Source organism: Spermophilus citellus (assembly GCF_964194105.1).
Source record: "Spermophilus citellus genome assembly, chromosome: 11".
Taxonomy (NCBI): domain Eukaryota; kingdom Metazoa; phylum Chordata; class Mammalia; order Rodentia; family Sciuridae; genus Spermophilus; species Spermophilus citellus.
In genome coordinates this window covers 85,798,298-85,824,180 of record NC_138192.1, presented here as the reverse complement: position 1 = coordinate 85,824,180, position 25,883 = coordinate 85,798,298, and the positions used below count along the sequence as shown (strand labels likewise).

The 25,883-nt window shown below is 33.3% G+C and overlaps 1 protein-coding gene across 3 annotated transcripts in view; it reads right to left on the bottom strand.

The window, feature by feature from the left end:
- Positions 1 to 12,308: 12,308 nt before the first annotated feature.
- The window catches only part of NUP35 (nucleoporin 35), a 60,467-nt gene continuing 46,892 nt past the window's right edge, over positions 12,309 to 25,883 (bottom strand). For all 3 annotated transcript variants that reach the window (XM_081261852.1, XM_081261853.1, XM_081261854.1), the window contains exons 5-9: positions 18,910 to 19,051; positions 16,351 to 16,420; positions 15,483 to 15,611; positions 14,248 to 14,412; positions 12,309 to 12,948 (exon numbers count right to left, since the gene is read on the bottom strand). In XM_081261852.1, the coding sequence (XP_081117978.1) occupies positions 12,871 to 12,948; positions 14,248 to 14,412; positions 15,483 to 15,611; positions 16,351 to 16,420; positions 18,910 to 19,051 (584 nt within the window). In that variant the 3' untranslated portion in view covers positions 12,309 to 12,870. The remainder of the gene's footprint in view (positions 12,949 to 14,247; positions 14,413 to 15,482; positions 15,612 to 16,350; positions 16,421 to 18,909; positions 19,052 to 25,883) is intronic.

Genomic DNA, 25,883 nt, shown 5'->3' with positions numbered 1-25,883 from the left:
AGTTCAAATCATTCCCACAGGGGTAAAAGGACCTCTTCCCCAAGGAACAGTAGGCTTATTATTGGGACACAGTTCTTCTACTCTAAAAGGACTTATGATAAGTCCTGGGGTAATTGATCCTGATTATGAAGGTGAAATAAAAATTATAGTCAGTTCTCCAAGGGGTATATCAGTAATTTCACCAGGAGATAGAATAGCACAGTTATTAATAATACCCAGCCTGCATGATAAATTTTCCAGTAGTACTATAGAAAGAGGTTCCAGGGGATTAGGCTCCGCAAGTGTAGATTGGGCTATGCTGTCTTTAAATTTAGATTCTCGCCCCATGCTAAAACTAAATATTCAAGGACATGAATTTAATGGGCTACTGTATACAGGTGCAAACCTTAGCATCATCGCCTGTCAAGAATGGCCGAAACAGTGGCCATTACAACTGGCCACTCAAATGCTTGGAGGCCTAGGAGTAGCAACTAATCCCCATAGAAGTGCAATGGTATTAGATTGGAAGGATCCTGAAGGATGTGAAGGAAATATACAGCCATCATCTTCCAATAAATTTCTGGGGACGAGATGTCCTAGATCAATTAGGTTTGACATTAACAAATAACATCAATCCAAATGTACCCACTATTAGGGCTAGACAAGGTTTTAGGAAAGAAAAAAGATTAGGAGAACAAGAACAAGGTATAGCAGCACCAATTCAAATAGATCAAGGAATAGACAGACATGGATTGGGTTTTCAGAAGGGGTCAATGAGACAATAAAAATTACTTGGAAATCAGAAAGACCAGTATGGGTTCCTCAGTGGCCCCTGAATAAAGAAAAGATAAAGGAGCCCATGACCTGGTCAAACAACAATTAGCAGAGGGACATATACAACCTTCCGTATCTCCCCATAATACTCTCATTTTTGTCATTAAAAAGAAATCTGGTAAATGGAGATTATTGCAAGATTTAAGAGCCATTAATAATGAGATGGTTATTATGGGACCTGCTCAATCAGGGATTCCCCAATTGTCTGCTTTGCCAAAAACCTGGTATGTTTTAGCTATAGATATTAAAGATTATTTTTTTCAATTCCAATTCATCCTGAGGATAGTCCACGTTTTGCATCCACTGTCCCTGCATTGAATCATGAAGGTCCTGATCAGAGATATGAATGGAAAGTACTCCCTCAAGGGATGGCTAACAGCCCAAATTTATGTTAACAAAGCAATCCAGCCACTTAGAAATCAAAATCCTGAACTACAAATATTTCACTATATGGATGATGTGTTATTGGCACATAAAGATAAAAACACATTGCTAGAATGTTATGCCACACTTACAAATTTATTAAAAAATTATAATCTAGAGATAGCAATAGATAAAGTACAATTAAATCTTCCAATTAATTATTTAGGAGTTCTATTATCCTCAACCATGGTCCGTCCACCAAAAATTCAAATACGAGTAGATCAACTCAAATCACTTAACGACTTTCAAAAGTTATTAGGAGACATAAATAGGATAAGGCCTTATCTAGGCATACCAACAGGAGAGTTGGGACCTTTATTTGATATCCTAAAAGGTCCATCAGATCCAAATTGACCACGAATATTAATGCCTGAAGCAAGAAAGGCATTAAAAATCATTGAAACACATATGGAAAATATGCATTTGGATAGAATTGATATAAGTTTGCCTTTATTATTTATTGTACTACCAACAAAAAATATTCCTACAGGAGTATTTTGGCAAGAAGGCCCATTATTGTGGATACATTTATCTTATTCTCCTAACACTATTCTTACTAGGTATCCTGAGGCTGTAGGACAATTAATACTCAAAGGAATAAAAGCGGCAAAGGGAGTGTTTGGAATTTCTCCCAATAAAATTATTACTCCATATACTATGGATCAAATTGATGAGTTAGCTAATGAGTTAAATACTTGGGCAATAATCACGTGCACATCTAATGTTTCATTTGATAACCACTTACCATCTAATCCTTTGTTGTCTTTTTGGTCTTCGCATCCTGTAGTTTTTCCAAAAATGACAAGAAAAACACCTATCATGAATGCTCCAAATATATTCACTGATGGGTCAAATAATGGTACAGCAGCAGTAGTTACCCCTGATCAAACTTTTACATTTTTAGTACCCAAACAATCAGCTCAAAAGATAGAGCTTAATGCAGTATTACAAGCTTTTGTGATGTTTAAAAATTCTGTATTTAATTTATTTTCTGATAGTCACTATATAGTTAATTCTATAGTAGCCCTTGAAGATGCTGGTAGGATTTCCCCTTCCTCTACTGTTTTTCCACTATACAAAGTCTAATCTGGGACAGAAAAGATCCATTCTTTATAGGACATATCAGAGCACATACAGGATTGCCTGGAGCCCTTAGTTTGGGCAATGATTTAGCAGATAAAACTATACATGACATACATATTTTCTCTATGCTATGTGAATAGAGCCTAAGGAACCTGTGGAGCAGCATTAAAGGAAACAACATGTGCATTGTGGAAGTCCCAAAAGGAAAGGAGAGAAGAGGCAGAAAACTATTTGAAGAAATAATGGATAAAAACTTCCCAAGTTTCATAAACATAAATATAGATGGCCCACAACTTATAATTGTTCAATGTACAATTTTTCAACTTTACAATGGTGTGAAAGCAATACACACACAGTAGAAAGCATACTTTAAATGTTGAATTTTCCCCCACCAGGTATGGTATTCTTGTAATGTTAGGCAGCACCAGTAGAACTAGCTCCCAGTCAGTCACATAATCACAATTCATTCTACAGTGTAGTGTATTGCTAAGCTTAGATGTTTGGTAGGTAAAGTGTATTAAATAACATTTTTAACTTATAATACTTTCAATTTATGATGAGTTTATCAGTACATTAAACCCATGATAAGTTGAGGACCAGCTTAACAAACTCCAAATAAGAGAAACACCAGGATGCATTATAATCAACTTTCTAAAGACAAAGAATTTAAGTTGTTAATAGACTGTTATTTTATTTTTTATTTATTTATATGCAGTGCTGGGAATCAAACCCAGTGCCTCACACATGCCAAACAAGTGCACTACCACTGAGCCCCAACCCCAGTGGTTCAACACTAGAAGTTCAACATAGAATCTTGAATGCAGCAAAAAAGCAGCAATTCATTTCTTAAAAGGGATCCTCAATAAAATTATCAGCAGATATTTCATCAGAAACTTTGGAGGACAAAAGGAAGTGGGCTGTTATGTTTAAATTGCTCAAACAAAAAAATTGAAAAACCAAGATACCTATGACAATAGTGTCCTTAAAAGTAAGGGAGAAATTAAGACATTGGCAGATAACACAAAAACTGAGGGAGTTTATTACTAGATCTACTCTGCAAGATATAAACACTCAAGAAACTCTTGCAGGGTAAAACTAAAAGAATATAAGGCAATTACTCAAGGTCATAAAAACAACTAAAAATCTCAATAAAGGTTAAGTACATAGGCAGTTATAATACCTAGTATTACTGTAATAATGATTTGTAATTCCACTTTTTGTTTTCTACATGATTTAAGAAACTACTAGATTTTTTAAAACTTATTCTAAAATCTAGTATTATTGTTAACTTTTATTTATAATTCAAAATTTTGTTTTTGACATAATTCAAGAACAATACATTTAAAAGTATTCTTAGTCTATATTCTGGGGTGCATGATAAATAAACATGTAATTTAGTGATAACAATTGAAAAGGTGATGACAGATCTGTAAAGGAGCAGAGTGTTTATTATATGCTATCGAAGTTAGGCTGGCATATATTAGACTTTTACTTTAGGATAGTAAACGTAATCCACATGGTCACTTAAAAGAAAAAGAGCTATAGAATGTACATAAAAAAAATGAAAAGAGAATTTAATCTTTGAAAGAAATAAGCCAACTAAACAAAAGACAATAATGCAGGAAATTAGGACAAAAAAAGCTATAAGGCATAGAGAAAATGATTAGCAAAATAAAAGAAGCAAGTCACTCCTTATAAATATTTCAAATGTAAATGAATTTAAAGACTCCAGCCAAAAAACAAATTGGTAAAATAGATGAAAAACATTGTTCAACTATATACTACTTGATTTAGACCCAAAGATACAAACAGACCAGAAGTGAAAGAATGGGGGGAGTGGCAGCTATTTCATTTAAGTAGAAAACAAAAGAACAGGAATAGCTATACTAATAGCTATTAGTATATAGCTATTATACTGATAATATAAAATCTTTGGTGGTTTTTGTTTGATACTGAAAAGTGAACCCAGGGGTACTTTACCACCAAACTATATCTCCAGTTTTTTCACTTTTTTAAATTTTGAGACAGGGTCTCACTTAAATTGCTAAGGCTGGCCTTGAAGTCGTAGTCTTCCTACCTCAGCCTCCCCAGTTTCTGGGATTACAGGTAAGTGCCACTATGCCCAGTCAGACAAAAATAAATTTTTACTTTAAAAAAAGGTTATGAGGTTAAAAATAAAAAGGACATTAATTAAAAGTTCAACATAGAATTTAGAACAATTATAAACCTCTCTGTACATGATAATAAAAATATATACCAGAATTGAATGAAAAACAATCCTACAATATTAACTAGAGATGTCAATATCCTACTCTCAATACTGGATAAAACTACCAGCCAAATAGAAGAAAACAGAAAATTTAAACAACATAATAAATCAACTATATGCAAGAAACATACATAACACTCTGCCAAACGACAGTATGCATGTTCTTCTCCTATGCACGTGGGATATTTCCCAGGAGAGATTATATGTTAGGCCACAAGTAGTCTCAATGGATTTAAAAAGACATCATACAAAGCTTCTCCAACCACATATGAAGTTAGAAATAAAATACAGAAAAAAAATAGAAAATTCATGAAGTTGTAGAAACTAAACACTCTTTTTAAAAACCAGTGGATCAAATAATAAGTCACCAGGGAAATAAGAAAATATTTGGAATGAAAAAAAAAACTTACAAGATGCAACAAAAGCAATACTAAGAGCAATTTTAATAAATACAAATGCTTATATTAAAAAACAAGATCTCATGGGGCTGGAGTTGTGGCTCAGTGGTAGAGCGCTTGCCTAGAATGTGTGAGGCACTGGGTTTGATTCTTATCACAACATAGAAACAAATAAAATAAAGGTCCATCAATAACTAATAAAAAAAATTTTTAAAGAAAAAAAAACAAGATCTCAAACCAACAATCTAGCTTTACAACGTAAGGAGAAAAAAAAATCCAAGTCCCTAGGGTAGGGGAAAAGCACTAACAGAAGATAAATAACACATATTCAGCGGAGATGAGTGAAGAGAGAATAGAAACACAAAACAGCAAAACAATGAAACCAAAAGTTGGTTCTTAAAGACCAACATAATTTACTAATCTTTAGCCAGATACCCAATTTTAAAAAAAGAATATCAAAATTTCTTAAAATCACAAATGAAAGGGGGGATGTTTACCACCAATTCTATAGAAATTAAAAGGATTATGAGACTACTATGAGAAATTTTTCATGAAACCAATTGGCTAACCTAAATAAAATGAACAAATTCCTACAAATTCAAAACCTACCAAAACTAAATCATGAAGAAACAGAAAATGTGAATAGATCTAAAACAAGTAAGACTGTGTCATTACTCAAAAAACTTCTTGGCAAAGTCCTGGATGGAGATAATGATGTCACTGGTGAACCATACCATTTATAAAAAACTAACACCAATCTTCTCAATCTTTGCCAAAAAGTTCAAGAGGGAACACCTCTAAACTCTCTGTATAAAGTTGCATTACCCTCACTATCAAAGCCAGGAAAGACATGACAAGAAAACTAAAGCCCATTATCCTGATTACTACATACCATAGTCAAATGGGATTATTCCTGGAATGCAAGGAAAAAAATCAATGAATGGGGGTGGAGGGGGTTATGATCATCTCAGTTCATACAGAAAAAGATCAAATTCAAAAATTTTCATGATAAAAACACTCAACAAGAATAATAGAAATAATTTTCATTATTGAGAATAATTAAAAGCCACATATGAAAAACCCACAGCAGAGTTGGGAATACAGGTCATTGGAAAGGTATTTGCCAGGCCCTGGATTCAATCCACAACACAGAAACACAATGCACATACCCACACAGAAAGAGAGAGAAAGGGAGGGGGAGAGGGAGGGGGAGGGGGGAGAGAGAGAGAAAGAAAGAGAAAGGGAGGGAGGGAGGGAGGAAAAAAAACAGTATAGTCTCTGGTAAAAAAAAAAAAAAAAAAAAACTACAAGCTTTTCCTCTAATATAGGGGAGAAGACAGAGATATCCAGTCTGGCTGCTTCTATTTAACATAGTAATAGAAATTCTAGCAAGAGCAATTAGATAAGAAAAAGAAATTAAGGCATACAAACTGGAAAGGAAGACATCAAATTATCCATTTGCAGGTAATATCTTATTACATGTAGAATATCCTAAAAGAAGTGGTTGCCAAAAACTAGGTGGATGGGAAAGTTGTTTAATGGGTAAAGTTTGTTTTGCAAAATGAAAAGAATTATGGATATAAATAGTGATGACTGTACATCATAAGTGTAATTAATATTTTACACTTAAAATAGGCAAAATGGGAGGAATGATGACACACACCTGTAATTCCAGCAACTTGGGAAGCTGAGGCAAGGAAGATTGCAAGTTTAAAGTCAGGCTCAGCAACTCAGCAAGGCCCTAAGCAAATCAACAAAGCCCTGACTCAAAATAAGCCCCTCTGGGTTCAATGCCTAGTACCTACCCCCTGCCAAATAAAAAAGTTAAGATGATAAGTTTCGTTATGTGTATGTATGTTTTATATATACATGTATGTTTTATTTACACACACACACACACACACACACACCCCTGTTTTGTTTTGTGTGTGTGTGTGTGTGTGCTGGAGATTGAACCCAGATTCTAGATAAGCACTCTTATCACTGAGCTACAGTCCTAGCCCCTTAGGAAAAAAAAAAATTTAAAGGAATAAATGAAAAGTATTCTGTACAATTTTGCTAAGTCACATGCATGCCAGAGAGTAGGAGAAAAGCCACAAAATTCAGAGTTTTAACATACTGCTTAAGTTATAAGAGGTCCAGAGGTCTGGGGCACACTGAGCCAGCCCCACCCTAGAAGATAAGTAATTGTGCCTTGTTCCTCCTGCAGAGAGAAGGGGAGGGCAGAGTGGGAAGGGAAGGAGAGGGGGAAGGGTGTGAGGACGCTTGTGCACTTAATAGGCTTATGGATTTTTGAAAAAACAACATACAGATGGAAGAATTCCTTCAATCCATTTCTCAGGTGACTTACAAGATTTTAGTGGGGCCCATAGTAAGAGGACTCTGGAACAAGTACGTGTTACAATACAAGTAACTCTACCACTTGGGTCATATGACCTGACATAGTCCATGATGCTAGAGACATCTATGATAGACAAGGATGCTACAAGGAGTCCCTGGTAAGCCCTGATTAAAGAATTCATAACCCAAACCTCTAGGTTTCCAAAGCAAGGGTAATCTTTCTGTAGCAAATATCTATTCACTGTTTTTTTTAAGTATTTATTTTTTAGTTCTAAGTGGACACAATATCTTCATTTTACATTTATGTGGTGCTGAGGATCGAACCCAGTGCCTCACGCATGCTAGGTGAGCACGCTACCACTTGAGCCACATCCCCAGCCCCTATTCACTGTTTTAAAAGCAGCTCAGAGATGTAACACCTGACCATCAAGTTACATCATAGCACATCAATTATGTGAACATAAACTAATAATACCCATAAACTGGAAATTATCAGACCACATCACCATATGATCAGCATAGTAGTAATTCATAGTACATTTAGGATGGGACCCAAGTTGTTTCCAAGATTCCAAATTTCACAAAAATGTGGCTCAGAACTCAACATCATTTACCTCCAATGCACCATTACCTCTCCCTAACCTCACAATGTATGACTTCAGAGTAGTTCACTACCATCAGTGGATAGCAGAGAGAAAACCCAGACTTAGTCCAAAGATAAGCCAGTCTGGTATTTTAATTGCAAACCAAAATTTGACTGCTGTCATATTAGATTTTAAGTAGGCCTTCTGAAATTGATGAAGGAAATTCTACCCAGTTGAATGAACTTCCAGCAATAAGCCTGGCCAGCACTGTGTATAGTGATGTGTGTTCGTGTCAAATTAAATGCTCATCACAGACTGAATATCTAATTATTCACCGTGTTTGAGGTGCATTCTCTAAGCCATTGCTCAGGAAGCACTCGAGAAACATTTTCCCTGAATTCTGGCTATAGATTAATGTCTGAGCAATGATTTTTATATCTAAGAATCACTTTTGCTCCATTAGTGTTCAGATATCCTTTCCAAAAATACCTTAAATATGTTAATCTTTTTCTCTGTACATAGTACTATTGCCTAATTTGCTCTTACAAGTCACTTGCATATATAAGGCACAAGTTTTGTCTAGTTGGCCAAATCCAAAGTTTATGTCTTGCTATTGTTTTCTCCAGGATAATATTCTAAGGTATGTAACTTTAAATCTTTATTTTTTTAAGCCAAGTATTCTTCACTTCCATTCTGTATATATGATGCATCTTTTGCTTTTCTCTAAACTTTGTCATTTCCTCCATGAATCCTTTTTATCTCAGTTCATTCTAATTTCTACAGCTATCTCCATTTTTAATATATATGTATGTACATATGTATATGTTTGAATATGTGTATTTATTTATTTTGCAGAGCTAGGGATCAAACCCAGGGCCTCATATATGCTACTTAAGTGCTATAACACTGAACTATACTCCCAACCAACCAAACCTCTATTTTTATCTTCCATTTCCTTTAAGGTATTATCTGTAGTATTCTTGATGTTGTTTATTCTAGTATAGCTTTAATGTCTGAGTGATGTTTTTCCTTTATTACTAATATTTTCACAAATTTTAATTTTGGTATTCTTCCATATTTTGTATCATTTTCTACACATCTTATAACTTAAGCAGGTGACCATGGTTTTTATCCATTTTATGGGTATTCATTTCTGATGTGTTTTGAATGTCAATGGATATGTTATTTTGCTCCTTTATCCTCTATTTTTAATAACTTAAAGTGACTATAATTCTTAGTTACTTTTGTGTTAATCAGCCTTTCCGAACTTGTAAGAGGAAGTTTGGTTCTGGATCTTAGTAGCTTCTGTATACTGTTTATTTAAAAAAAAAAAAAAAAAAAAAAAAAAAAAACAGCAGCTTTGCTTCTTGAGATTTCCCTGGAACTTTTAAATAAATGATGTAATAGATACAATGATAGGTAAGATGATATTAGGGGCAAAAGTAAACCCAAGAATAGCAAAGAAATATTTTTAGGGGCTGGGATTTATGGTTTGGTGGTAGAGCACTTGGCTAGTATGTGTGAGGCACTGGGTTCAATTCTTAGTACCACATATAATAAATGAATAAAATAAAGGTCCATCAACATCTTAAAAAAATTTTTTTAAGAAATATTTTTATCCAGAAAGCAAGTTTCTGAAAGCTCATGCAAATAAATAACCCTCCAATTAACAACAAAAAAGAGGCCTTTAAAAAAAAAATCTATTAACTCCAATACAAGGTTTTTTTTTTTTAAATGGAGTTGGTAGCCAGTTCTTCCTTAAATAATTGAGATCTGCATGTAATGAAGCAGAATATAAAATGTAATCCTATTTAAGATGAAAGGTTTTTAAGAGTTTTATGAAGAAAAATACTCTATAAATGTAATTGTAAATGGATTTTGCATATATGTGGGCAAAGGGGTGTGTGCAACTATGGGAAATGAACTGAAGGACCCTCTGCCACAGCTAAATCCCCAGACCTTCTTATTTTTTTTTTTTTTATTTTTGCGAGAGGAACTTGCTAAATTTTCCAGGCTGGACTCCAAATTGTGTTTCTCCTGCCTCAGCCTCCCAAGTGGCTGGGATTACAGGCATGCACTACTATGCCCAGCTAATAAATTTTTATTCATTCCTTAGTATCATTCATCTCAGAAAAATCTAAAAAATCTTCTATTTTAGTTTGCTGTGACTTGAAAAGCATACCAAAACCTCCCATACGCTATGCTGTTTTAGTTATTCTTTATAAAAACGTATTAAAGATGCAGCCTATATAAACATAGCAGGATCAAATATTACTTCAATTAAAAACTTGCTTTTCTCATAAGAACTACTTTTATGAGATTCTTACTAGCCACGGGGGATAATTTGAACAAAAGCACAAATGCAGTGGGGCACAAAGCTTCATACCTTTAATTCCAACTACACAGAGGCTGAGAGAGGAGAATCACAAATTCAAAGGCAGCCTGGGCAACCTAAGCAAGACCCTGTCTTAAATTTCAAAAGAAAAAAAAAAGAAAGAATAACTGCAATTGATAAAGAGTGATTTTTTTTTTTAAAGAGGCACAAGTTCACAGTACAAAAAAAAAAAAAAAACATGAATCTTTTTGTACTCAAAGGATTACCACCTCAGTTGCCAAGGCATCAAAACATTACTCTGAAATGAAAAAGGAAAAAGATTAAGTACTTATTCTGCAATTTTGTATGCATGGCACCATGGTAACTAAATAGCCCTAGTGGAACAAGGTTCTTCTATATACAAAAATTCCAGCTCATAAATGCAACAGGAATTGTCACATGACATTTACTCAGTTTCCCCAAACTAGGGCAGTGAGTCAGAATAGAAATGTTAGAGGTAAGAGAAATTTAAGAAATTCAGTCAAAGATATTAAGTGAAAAGCGGGGCCTGGTGAGATGATCCAGCTCTGATGGAATCTGGTTCTAACAAAGAGAGCCCACATGGTTTATTTAGAGGCAAAAAACATCAGAAGGATTTACTATGAGAAAAACTACTTCAGGGAAACAAAAACAGAAGTCAAGAAGGAACAGGCTAACTGGAGTTATCTACTCTAGTTCTGGACAGCTGGTGCCTCAAGGCTACTTACTGAGCACATCCATATTTCTTCCACCCATGGGCAGTAGGCGTCTGAATTCAACTCTATAAAACCCATAAATTCTATGCTAAGCATGGAGGTCAAATTTGCTTCAGATTCCTTCTATCTCTAGAATTTTTTTTATAAATTTATTTTATTTATTTATTTTTATGTGGTGCTAAGGATCGAACCCAGGGCCTTCCATGTATGAGGCGAGCGCTCTACCACTGAGCCACAACCACAGCTCCCTATGCTAAGCATGGAATCTGCCCCATTAACAGTGGCCACCTGCAAATCGGCGTGTCTTTCAGCACCATAGCACTGAAATATTCCCAGAAGCAGCAATCTCACTGTCCAGGGCTATGGAGTTCAAAGCAATGATTCATTTGATGCTCCCAACATCGAATGACAGATTTAGCAGTCATTAATGAAATAACTTATTCAGGCAAGTATCATCAATGCATGCTTTTTAAAACAGCATTATAAAGTTACAGGAAACTTTCCAATAAAGGTGTCAGGCTTTGCCCATGTACCCAATGATCAAGCTAAGCATCATTAAAAGCAACACAGGTAAAATTAAATGCCTTTTATGACTATAAGTGTACTACATTATGATCAAGCTTTTTTAATAATTTTATTTATTTTTATGTAGTGCTGAGGATTGAACCCAGTGCGCCTCACACATGCTAGACAAGCGCTCCACTACTGAGCCACAACCCTGATAGCATGATCAAGTATTCTAACCAAGAAAAGTGAAATCAGAATCTAATCTATATACCCTAGATCTAACTTCTAGAATATGAAATAATGATGAACAAGAAAGCAACAGACTAAATTCAGACTGTGGTACACTGTAGGCAATACACAGAGCTCCTTCAACAAGTCATGGTATTTAGTTGGTAGGGAGCAAAATAGAAAACCAACTTAGATTTAGAAACTAAATAGCCAAAATAACAAGATATACTGTATATATGTTTGGATCATAATTTGAAAAAGAACAACCATAAACATTTCATTTTGCAGACAATTGGGAAATTTTAAAATTAACTGAATATTAGGTATTTAAAAATCATGAACTCTATTTAAATGAAATATTGGTATTATAATTATTTATAGAAATGTTTTGATATATATTTAGATTAAAATTACATCGCATTTGAAATGTGCTTTTAACAAAATAAAAGAGGAAGAAAAGAACAAAGTATGGCAAAAATTAATGGTAATAAATTATAGGTATATAAAAGTTAATTATATATTTATCTATTTCAGTGAACACCTAAAACTTTTTGCAACAATCAATAATAAATCACCCTTTCAAAAAATATTCAATACATTTAATTGACAAAGTTTATTATCAAGAAATTTTAGTAATAAGTTTTTTAAAAGAATGTTTGGGTTTCTGAATACTGAAAGATGACAATCCATGACAAGACATACACAATTAAAATATTAAATAATATCTAAATTAAAAGACCATAATTCAAATTACTAAGTATAATCTTTGTGTCTTGGTAGAAGCAACTGTAGTTCTCCTTCAAGAAATTCACCCACCTTGTCATGAAGACTACAAAGCCTTGCCACAGATTCAATTATTTAATTATAATCAATGCTGAGCATTTTATGTTTAAGCATGCACTATCACAGAAAGCACAAAAATCTTTCTACAGAGATCTTCAGTTTTCTTCAAAATGTATCTCAAGCATCTTTTAAAGTGCGAGCTACAAACAGGCTGTATCATTAAAGAAAAAAGGCTTCTAAAAGAAGTGTAAGATGGGTATCCAACACTGCCAAGAGTGGTTATACAACTAACCGAAGGAAACTGGCAGTACTTTGCTAATTCTGTTTCACTGTAGCAACCTCCTTGGTAATTGAGTTCTTAGCTCTTATTGTACTACCAGCCGAACATGTACTCCATTGCTTTCGATACAAGACTTTCATCTTTTTTAGGCGTTTGTCTGTCAGAAATAACCTATTAAAAAAACATACAAACACACACACATACATGGGGGAAAAAACTGTTAGGTTATGTTTTCTTTGGCAACAGGCAATAGCTAAATTATGAGGGAAACACTAAAATGTGTTTATAATACTCAATTGTATACTTTAAAGATTAAAATATGAACTCATCTTTATGCTTTTAAGAATGACAAAGTCTCATTCTCTTGACAAAGCAAATACCATCTGCTCCTAACTAGAAAACTGAACAAATAATACAAACCTTTAAGAAGTGGGGAATTTAAAACATAGATTTAAAGAAAAACAGTTCTAAAATTATCTCCAAATCTTCAGGGAAATCAAAAAAGTGAACTCATTACCCATTCTACAAAGCACAAGTAATTTATGTGCTGTGTTTTAGACCTGTGGCTACAGCTGGCTAAGTTCAAATCTCTTGGCTAATTAGAAAGGTCCAATAATATACCAAATTAGAGTTACAATTCTTCCACCATTCAAAAAATACAGCAAACTTGTTTAAACACATTGGAATGAGAAATTTTTCTATTCTGAATAATAAGAGCTAGCTTTTGATAACCAAAGATACTTGAACTTTTTCACTTGCAATACCACATCATATTTTAGTCATCAATTTGTTTGTTTGGGTTTTTTTGTTTTGTTTTGTTTTTTGGGACAGGGAGGGGGTATTGGGGATTGAACTCAGGGGCACTCGGCCACTGAGCCACATCCTCAGCCCTATTTTTTGTATTTTTACTTAGAGACAGGGTCTCACAGACAACTCAGTCTCACTGAGTTGCTTAGCACCTTGCTTCTGCTGAGACTGACTTTGAACTTTCGATCCTCCGTTCTTGGCCTCCCACTGGGATTATAGGCTCGTGCCACAACACCAGGCTAATTTAATTGAGCTTTAATGTTCCCTTGTGTCAGTGATATACAAAGCAGACATCTAGTCCATATGCAAATATAAGTTAGAAAAAAAACTGAAAAAAAACCTTCAAAACATTTTAAGTTTTTGTTTGTTTATTTTGAGCGCTAGGGGTCAAAATAGTATTTTTCACATGCTAGGCAAGTGCTCTATCACCTAAGTACATTCCCAACCTCAACAAAGACATTTCTTAAAAATTCAAGGTAAGTTTGTAAGTTGCCAAGATTCTAACTTTAAAATAGGAAATTTAAGAAGTTTCAAGATTTCATCAAGGCAAAAAAACCTGAGCACAAATATAATGGCATATATATCAACCCAATTAAAGTTCAACAAGCTATGACCTCAGCCTTCAAGTACATCTCTTATGTAATCATCTAATCCTTAAAATACCTGATAGTCACTAGTAGAAGCTTTGTATGCTGTAGCAAGAGGTCTCATGGTAGAAATTCTAGGAGTGCTTCCCGACTGTGTTGGTGTACCTAAGGTTTTGATGGGTGGTGTAAAGGCTAGAGATGGAGATGACAAAGCACATCGGTCGCTGTTTTCCATAACGCTCTGGAGAAACAAATAATTCCTTGCTTATAAACATAACCTACTAATATTACATAATACACACAAAGAAAAAAATTTTAAAAGAGGCATACTTTGATCCAATTAACCTTTCAAATAATTTTAGGCTTGATAAGATGATATACTTTGTGGCTAGCATTTGAAATCTAATGCTCAGCCAGGAATCTCAACTCATTTACCTCAAATAACCTCAATACAACTATAAATCACAAGAATAATAATCTCCTAACACATACTATGAAAAATCTGCAAGAACATAAAAAATCTGCAAGACCACAATTCAAGAATTGTTTCTTGAAGAAACCTGAAGTGGAAGGGAGAAACAAAGTCCAAAGCTATTTAGTGCCAAGTAACCACAAACAGTTCTCTACCCTTTGTGAACATCTTACAATACAATGGCATAATACAATAATTATACAACACAATAATTGTACAATACAATAATTATATGATTGCATGGATACAGTAAATTATAAGGACAAGAAGTAGTGTGCTTTGTTTGCTTATGTGTATATACTGGCAACAAGTACAGTGCCTAGTTTATGTACAAATCTGAATATGTTTAAAAGTGTGGTCACAATGATTTTTACAAGCCACAAAGTTTAAATTATACATAATCTACTGTTTAATAAGTATATGTAGAATATATTTTTAAGTATTTTGAAACAGAAATGAGTAACAAAAGGCTTCAACTATTTAAAAGTAAACTATCAGGTTTCATCCTAAAATAAGATCAGACCTTTAAGTACTTAAAAAAATCTGATGTTACTTTGCACAAAACCAGAATGGACTAGTAATCAAGAGCCCTACAATATAGGCGTCAAGTCTCTGTAAAAGTCACTTATATCCTCTTTTTTCTGAAAAATAAAGGGTTTACAACAGATTATCTCTAAAGTCTTTTGATTAAATAATTTTGGCTTGCAACAAAAAGTTCTATAAATATCACATTTTACAAAACTCAGAATAAGAGGCACAGTAAAGTCATGTGACATAACCATCAATGTCAATCTCTTCATATAAATTAGGCTATTTTTTTTAGATTACCAAAAACTTACTTTATCTATACATGGTTTTACACCAATCATGATGGATTCTCCAAATATTCTCCCATCTTTGCTTAAGGCTTTCCGAGCTTGCAGTTTAGACTGATAACGAATATGCATCCAATTTCCTGTGTTGGACATCTGCAAAAAATAAAAGTGTCTCTTAAGTTATAAAATACAAAATCTATACTCAATGAACTCTATTTGAAAACTAAAACCTGAGAATAATGTATAATTTCATTTTTTAATTTGATGCCCTATAAAATGTTGTATATTAAATTATCAAAAATCACACGAAAACACTTTCAACAATCTCTACTCAGCTCTCAATTCTCCCAAAGAATATGTGGCAAATTTTTTCTAAAAGTAAAGTAATTCTCAAAAGATAATTGTTTCTCACAAAAAGCTCATATCAAAGTTACAATGAATTTTTTAAACTGTATTCATCAATATGACTTTGTGTAGGAGTTAAGTCTATAGTAACAGAAAAAAGAATTGGTATAACTTGTATAATTTTTTTTTAAGCCCTCTACAAGATAAAGAGCTCTGAAAACTCTGTACCTTGGGAACTTCCTCTTCTTTTATTCCCAATAAAGCAAGCTCAAATTGAGAAAAAGTAATATAATATCTATCATAATCCATCTTTTTTAAAGACTGAGTTAAGAAAGGAAGGCTGGATTACCTTTTCTTTGTTCCTAAAAATCAAACATTATGCAACCTTGAGCCCTCTACATCCAAAGGACACATTCTTTCAAAACTTTAAATAAATATTTTTAATTTAGACAAATTAAAATTCAGAAGCAATTTCCCTCAATTCATGGTTTCTCTTTACTTAGCCAAAATCTTGAATTGAAAAAAAAAAAAAAAATGGAAGCCTTACCACATGTTTTAAGATATTTCCATACTGTGCAAACTGTAATAATATATAGGAAGCAGATGCTTGCGGAAACCTGAAAAAACAGTTGTCCAGACAAAACAGTTAACTTCCACTATCAATACAAATGCAAATTACAAAGTTACAAGTGTCTCAGGACAAATTATCCTTCCAACTATCTACAACATTAACAAGAGCTCCCTAATCAGTCTGTTTTCTCCTATATGGGACAACTCTATTAACAGTCACCCAAAAGCAAACACCTTAATGTTAGTTTTAACTTAGCTCGTCTCCATCTCCACATTCTCTGACAAACCTAACATTCCCATTCTCAAAGGCATTATCACACTTTTCAAAAACTGTTACAAAACTGCAGTTCTATATACAACTTATTTTATGGCATTTGTGTCTTTATAAATATTTATGTATACTACACAGTTATTAGAAGCAAAAGTATTTTATATAGTCATATCTTCTGAAATTAGTACCACCTAAAAATTCTCCCCAAACAAAAATAAAATTCAGCACTAATATCAGTGATAGAGAATCATTTAAAAAGATGGTAATCAAAATCTTAATAGTCGTCAACATACTTTGTGTACAGAGATATGAAAAATTGTAGTATATATGTGTATTAAGAATTGTAATGCAAAACAAAGTACATGTATAAAGGCATAAAAACATAATAATAAAAGTTACTTTTATTGAAAAAAAATCTTAATAGTCATATCTTTGTATGGGAAAACTGATTTTTACTTTCTTCTTTATAAAGTGTTTTTTATCTTTATTTATGGTCTGAATATTCTACAATGAAATATTATTACTTTTATACTCCAAACAATAAAGTTGTTTTCTATTTGAAAACTGTAATCATTCAAAACAGAAATAGCTATCAGTACTACAGAAACATCTACCAGATTCTTTACCCACTAACTTCAGTTAGTCTAGAGCTTGGATTAGAACTCTAAAAAAAAAAAAAAAAGGGTCACAAAAATAAATGAAAAATGAAACACATTAAAATTTATGTGAGAAAATATTCACTTTTTTAAGATCTAGGATTTTACTTTAGTTTACTTATATAAAAATGAATATAAGCACTTCAAAAATTTATCCAATTACTGGGAATTTTAAAGTGACACAATTACTATTGAGTCCAAAAAAAAAAAAAAAAACTTAGAAGTGGACATCCACGTTCAAAAACATGCAGCTATTTTATGAGAATATAAAATTTTAAACATTAAAAAAAAAAATCAAGAAGAAATCCCTAATGCTACGGATACAGAACTAAGCATAATTTATCAGGAGAACCAATGACCCTGCTTTTTGTCTAAACAAAATCAGTACCACATAGAATCACACTGAAAGGACAGATAGATGGACAGATGGACACAAACAGAGACACACCCAAAAAAACAGGTGATATTCAATGCCTTAAAAACAAATTGTAGGGTTGGGGCTGTGCTCAGTGGCAAAGCATTTGCCTAGCACATGCAAAGCACTGGGTTCAATCCTTAGCACCACATAAAAATAAACAGATAAAGACATTCTATCCATATACAACTACAAAAAAAAAAAACTTTAAAAAAAATTGTAGCTGGGAACAAAAGCTGGATGAAAAGCGATTCCTCATTTTTATATACCTTTTGAATTTTTAAAATTTTAAATTAAATACATAGAATCCACTAAACAGTTTCTGTGCACTGTTCTTCCCTGAGGATCTCATGTGTTATTTTTATATTTTTTACTCCCAAAATATCTTTAGTAACATCAGGTATGACAAACCATGGGTTCAGAAATAAACCTTACCTAATAGTATATGTATCAACTTAAAAATCAAAAAACCTTGAGTTTTTGCCAAGCTTTGCAATTAACTAGATGAGAACCTCTGAACAAAGTACTTTTTTCTACCTATACCTCAGTTTCCTAAACTATAAAATAAAGGATTACACATTATGATCTCTAAGGTTCCTTAAAGTATTTTTTGGCTATAAAAATCAATTAGAAATGCATCGTTCTAGAACTATAATCCTCTCTAATATTCAAACTTCTGTAACTAGAAAGTATGATCTCTGTGACATACTGAATGTACACAAATGAAGTTCGATTATTATTTCAAAATTGCTAAGACCACTAGAAGCAGAGAGATAGACACTAAAAAATGGAAAGAGACCCCCTTAGTTCTAAAGGGGCAACCCTAGTCCAACAGCCATTAACTATGCCTAAGAGAAAATAATTTAGGAAGAGATACATACACAGATAAATGATTTTTAAAAACTACAAACCTTGAATTGCTAGTTAATGATACGCAAACTGAAGTGTCAGGGTGATATTACCTGATATCTGCAACTTACAATGAAATATATCAATAAAAAGATGACTGACAAATAGATAATAGATAAAAGCAAACACAGCTGTTAACAACTATAGAATCTGAATATTTGCTATGCAGTGAATATTTGCTATGCAGTTCTATTTTTTTGCCATTTGATGATATTCATGGTCAAATGTTGGGATGAGTTTTTTTTTTGTTATTTGTTTTTTTGTTTTTTAAAGGCAAAAGCTTACCCAAACACTGTCACCCAAGTGTCATCGAGGTGATCTTCTGAAGTCAGAGAATCTCCTTGAGTATAAAAAGGATCCAACTGGGCAGGAGATAGTGTTGTCTTCCGTGGTTGACCAATATTTGCTGGACTAAACATACTTTGCCCTACATTAGTATATTTAGTAAATTAGTTGCCAATTTAAACGCCTTCATTTATTTTAAAGCAAACATCTTAATTTTAAATGAAAAAGTATATTAAAAGTCAACAATTATATAAACTTTCCAAAACATACAACTATAATCAAATGGTAATTTCATATTACCACACGAGACAAAGTCATTAATAATTGAGCATAGTTTATGATTTTGCAAATGCTTTATTATTTAATAAAATTTTTTAAAGTATTGTATTAATTTCCGATTAAAACTAAGAGAAAAATCACTCAGTCAACCTCAAGAACTTCTGTTCAATTAACCTCCAAACCTACCACTTTCATTACAGTTCTTCTGCCTTAGAAATATTCAACAGCTCCTACAGAACAAAATCCAAATATCTTACTCTCCAAAATATATTTCCAAGTTTATTTTTCTAGTGTGTCCCTCAACAGTATTTGCCCAATCCCTAAAATGTAAATGCATTTTTATTTAGTCCAACAGCCATTAACTATGCCTAAGAGATTTACTCTCATGTTCCTTATTATTCAGTAACATCTACCATTTAATGAGTATTTCCATGTGTCCAACATGCCATGCCAAATACTTTATATCTTTATTTTATCTCAGAGGTATTATCCAGTTAGGACTATGTATTTCTAAGAAGCAGACTATTTTCTTTCATTTTTATAGCAGCAATATTTTTTAGCACTTAGTATATGCCAAGCTTTATTCTAGGTATTGAGGATACAGCAGTGAACAAGTTATACAAACAAAACAAAACTGTCTCTAATGGAGCCTAAATTCTAGAAGAAGAAAGATAAGAAAATACCTAGTGTGTTAGAAAACATAAAGTCCTATAGAGATATCATTATCATTATCATCAAAGAGATAGGGATTAACTCTCTGTGGAAGGGCCACATACACACACACACACACACACAGAGAGAGAGAGAGAGAGAGAGAGAGAGAGAGAGAGAAACTTCACAGAGATGACACTAAAGGAAAAAGTTAAAGGAGACAGGGAACAAAATATATCAATATCTGAAAAAGTGAATATGAGGTGGAGAAAATAGAAAGTGCAAAGGCCCTGAGAAAGGCCATCGCTTGCGTTGGATAAAAATAGGAAGAAGGCCACTATTCACACAGAGATTCAGGAGTATTTAGGATCAGGGTGAGTAGATGAGAGTAGAACGTAACAACACACCAGACCATAACCAAAAAAAAAAAAAAAACACCCTTACAAGTCACTGTAAGGAAATCAATGAAAAATTACAAACAAGGATGACATAACAGGACTAAATTTTTGAAGTAAGCAAACAGTGTTTTATTAAGTACTTATATCATTCTTTAAAACTGTATTTAATTCTAATAATCCTATAAAGTAGGTCCTAATAGGAGTTCTATTTAAGCTATTAGAAAATAGGGTAATATTAAATATATGCTATCTAGGCAATCTAAAGCATGAGACTAATCTAAGGCAGTAATCTAGTTAATACTTGTATTTATTATAGCAGCAGTACTTACAAGTGTGATACAGATACACATGACTCCCCCAAGCCCTATCATGAGATCAGCCAAGTCAAAATTATTTTCTTAATAATATAATTTTGCCTTTTCATACTCACTCTCAAAAGTATTCAAAGGACTCTTCCAGAGGTAACTGATGTGTATGCATGGATTTAGGTTGAATGCAGAGGCAGATTCACAAGAGCCCAATTATATTTTATGAAGCCAAACATTAAGATTTTAGAAGCATGAAACAATGTGTTATCATGAAAAAATTTTCTCTTAGGAAACAGTTTTCACTTAAAAAAAAAAAATTATTTGAGCCAGGCCTGGAAGCACACTCCTATAATCCCAGCAACTCAGGAGGCAGGGCAGAAGGATCACATATTCTTAATCAGCCTCAGCAACTTAGCAAGGCCATAAGGAACTTAGTGAGACCTTGTCTCAAAACAAAAAATTAACAAGGCTAGGGATGTGGCTCAGTTGTTAAGCACCCCTGGGTTCAATCCCCAGGTTTTTTTTAAAGAAAAAAAATTATTTGTTTCTGTGAAACAAATTTATTATTTTTAAGTGAATTAACACAATTAAAATTTTTGTCTTCTTTTTTTATGTTACAAGGACTTCTTTTTATTATTATCTGAAAAAGTTACATTCATGTGCCTGAATAATGGCACCTATCTTACCCAATGTTCCTGGCTATCCCAGCCCACTCTACCATATAGTAACCCATATCACATGTTGGTATTGATGGAAAAGACATCAATTGCAAGCTATTTGGTGGATGACAAGCCCAGCTGCAGTTATAAGTGGGCCCCAAGTCCAGCAAGTCCAGAGCAGAATGCTAAAAAGGGTGCTGATCTGAGAAATGTCATCATCACACATGCCTCAGTGAACACACAGCCCTTTTACTATACGAAATCCAGAAGATGACAAGCCAAAAAAAAAAAAAAATTCAATAGCTTCTTTTCTTTGATGGAACAAAATATCCTTTTACACTTCTCAGAATCTAGGTTAAAGGATAAATCCACCAAATCAATGAAAACAATTAATTTCATGATTTTTCTGCCAGAAGACTAAGATGAACAATCTTGAAGTTTAACTTGTATCTTTATTCAGTGATAAAATTCATGAGCAATTTGGTAGCAGGGCAACATATTATCTTCATTGCACAGCACAAACCTTGTAATTGTTGACAGTGCATTTCCATTAAGTACCATTAACAGTAATGATGGCTGAAGCTGGATTTCTCCCAGACTATCAAGTATTCTAGGATCTCTCTCAGTCTGTATGCAAGATGGCCATAGGTACCCTGGCTCTGCGATTTTAATTTTTAACACAGCAAACCTGATAGCTATAATCTGGAAGGAGAAAAGCTCTTAGTATTCCAACTTAAAAAAAAAAAAAATAGTTGTAGTCAGACAGAAATCCTTTATTTTATTTATTTATTTTTATGTGGTGCCAAAGATTGAACCTAGCACTTCACACATTCTAGGTGAGCACTCTACTGCTAAGTCACAACTCCAGGCCTGGTATTCAACTTTTAAGACTATAAATTCTACAGGGCCAGGAACATGATTCACATGAGTAAATTTTGTAATCAGTTCACCTTGCAATTCTATTACTTAAATGTCATATGTAGATCAAGTTATTGGGCCTCATTTCCCAAATATTACAACATAACAACAATTATAAAAAACATGAACAATAAAGAATTCTACCATGTATGGAGCACTTATGCTATCTACAAAGTGATATACTTCAGGTGATTTACATGTACTCATATTTCTTTACAACAGCAAAATCTATAAAATAGAACCTAACATCTCCACTTTGCATGTACAGAACACAAGGTACAGGTGTATATAACATACATTTTTTAAAAGGTTCATATACTGTTTCTTTCCATGAGTCATTATAGCGGTAACAAACCTATAACATAAGACTTTCCTGTGACACCCAGAATAAAATGGGATAGTAGATAGACAGGAACTTCACGAACGTTAACTGTTTTAACAACAGATGGCCTGAATATAAATTATTATTTTGCTTTAAAAGTGCAAATATAAAAGTCTTCTAGAAATGATGTCCATTACTTGCCTCCAAACAATGTCAAAACAAAACCATAATCTGGTCAAAATTTTTTTATTAAAGTTATCAAACAAAAACTACAATGTGATTCTAACTGAAAAGAAAAATATATGGTCATTTAAGAATTCTGAAAATCTGGGGCTGGGGGTCAGTGGCAGAGTGCTTGCCTAGCAAATGTGAGGCACTGGGTTCAATCCTTAGCATCACATTAAAATAAACAAAATAAAGGCAGGCTGTCCATTTACAACTACAAAAAAATTTTTTTTAAGAATCAAAAATCTTAACTCTTTATGCTATATGATAAGTGCCTAGACTTTGGTCTCAAATTTAGAATTCAGAACTACTCTAACTGAAACTACCAAAATAATCTGTGATATGTGTTCCAAGACCCACCCACCCACCTCCCAGAAGGGGATGCCTGAAACCATGCACAGTACCCAAACCTCAATTTCATTTTCTTTTCCATCTTAACACTTAGTCTGAACTGTGGTAGTAATTATGGAGTTTGACATGTAACAGCAAAACTAACAAAAGTTTCTTTTGTCTTCTTTCAACCACAAATTCTTCATATTTCTATTCAATAGAGGATTCATTCTAAGAGTAGATGTTAGCAACTTCAGTGCAACTTTTTTTTCTTCTTCTTTTTTACAAAATTAAGAACTTGACCTTTTCACTTAAAGAAAGCATGTTCTGCCTTCTCTTTGGGATACCCATATTGCCAGCATTTTGGGGGTCATTAGTAAAGGATCTAGGGATTATCTGAATATAAGTACTATTATCATATAATAACAGAAGATCTGAAAAGTGACAAAGTTAGTATGGGATATGCTGAACAAAGAGATGATTCCAGGAAGGATGCTGGAAGACAGTGCAAGATTTCATCACACTATTCAGAATGGCATGCAATTTAAAACTTGTGAATTGTTTATTTCTAAAATTTTCCATTTAAAGTTTTTGGACCATAGTGGACAATGAATATTGTCTAGATCCCACAGAAAAAAGGAAGGACACTCAAGACTACTGACATGTTCATGTTCAAACAGTAGTCAAGTAACAAAGTTAAAAAAAAAGTTTATCAGTCAGAAAGTTTGAAAAGTCAACATTCAAATATTTTGTAAGAGCACTTAAGCAATTGAAGGTATACAACAAATGCTAACTTCAGAGAAAAGGTATGCAAAAGAGGACAGAATCCCAACATATTACACAAAGGTCTTACAAAATTAACTGACTTTCACAACTGAGCTTATACATTTATTTTTTTTAAAATTTTTTTCAAGTAATTTGAAGAAATCCTAAAATACATAAATGCTATAATAATATATTTAACAATTATTCGTCCTCATCACCACAAATGTTTCTAATAGTTGCAACGTATTTCTAAAATAGGTTGATTTAAAACGAAACATCCCACTTTGACAAATGTTATGTTTTAAGACTATCCGCTTATCACCAATCAAAAATAAATAAATGAACAAAAGGAAGATCAGTCAAGTAGAGGAAGGAGAATGGAGGAATGGGGAAGGGAAGAAAAGGAGGTAGAACAGAGACTGAAATGGATTAAATCAAATTCTATGCATATATGATTTTGTCAAAATAAACTCGACTACTAAGTATAACTATAATGCTCTAAAATAAATATATGTGCTTATCAATTAATAATCAAGTATCTCTTTAGAAACCAAGCAGAAGCACATACTTATACAAAAGCTGCCCTTAACTAAATTCAGTTCTTACTATAAAGATATGTCTTTAACAAATCAAAGATACACTTTGGTATAAAATATGAAGCCAATACAATTTTTAAATGTCCTGAATTACCATTAAGAAGGTACAATTTAGTTATGCTACATCATGTAATAACCTTCAAGCAAGAAATTAAATGAAGGCTCAAACTGAGACAACCATTATGACCTTTAAAAGGAAGACAAATCAAAATTAAGTCTCAAATGAATAAGCAATCTAATTTTTGCCCTGTCAACTACTCTAAAAAATATAATTACTTATACCTACTCTAAAGTTATTTACATAAGTTTAGCATAATTGCCCCCCACCTGGTTAATGTTTAATTGCTTCAATGATTTCACTTCCTTTAAATCAGGCTTCTGGTACCCACATGCTATGCTTTATAAGATGAAAATAAAGTACACCTATCAAACCACATTAGATTGGACTGTAATTGTCTCCCTTGGTAAATCACTATTCAAACATTCGTCATAAAATCATATTACCCTTTATGAAAATGTCTTCAATTAAACAACAGATTCAATTGTTCCAAAATAGACCTAACATAAGTGAAAACAAAAGATAAAAAAAAAATAGTAAATTTTAAACAAACATGGCAAAAAAACGTTGGACAAAAAGTTTTCTGGCAATTATGTTACCTTCTCATCATGAAGAATTTGGCCTCTGCCCAGTGTGAGCTCTGGTATTCCTCTGGTTCCTTAGAAGTAACCTCTGAACCCTGGGAATTTCCCAAGGATTAGGAGGGTCTTTGTAATTCATGATGAGCTTCTCAGGCTAGACCTGATAGTTTATGCTCACCAGGTGACTCTGAGTAGGAGGAGTTGGTCACTCCAGAAAGAGCTTTCAGTCACATATCATTCCTCCTCTGAGAATAAGAAAGGGACTGAAGATTGAGCTCAACCATTTGATCAATGGTTTAATCATGTCCATGTAATGAAACTTTAATAGAATCTCTGGACACAGAAGTACCAATAAACTTCCCTACTTAGTTATATTCTAGACACTACCATACATGAACGCTAGGAAAATGCATCTCCCTGAGGACAATGTGAGGGAAGCTTCACATATGGAACCTTCCCAGACTATGCCCTGTATGTGTTCCTTTGGCTGGTACTAATCTGTATCTTTCTGTTGTAATAGAACTATGATTATCAGAACCTTTCAATAGGTTCTTTGAGTCTTTATAGTTAAATATAAACTTTACAGCAGTCTTGGGACCCCCAAATTTATAGTCAGTCTGAAGTGAGGGTAACCCTAGGGAGCTCCCCCCAAACTTGCAACTGATGTCTGAAGTAAGAATAATCTTGTTGGGACTCTTTCTTCAGACTCTGCAATTTGACAATTCACTGTACCCAAAGAGTAAACTGAAGAACGGATACAACATCCAACTAAGCATGGAGAATTGAAATCAGGTGTGGTAGTGCATGCCTGTAATCCCAGCAACTGGGGAGGCTAAGGCAGGAGGAGGATAGCAAGTTTGAGAATAGCCTCAGCAACTCAGATA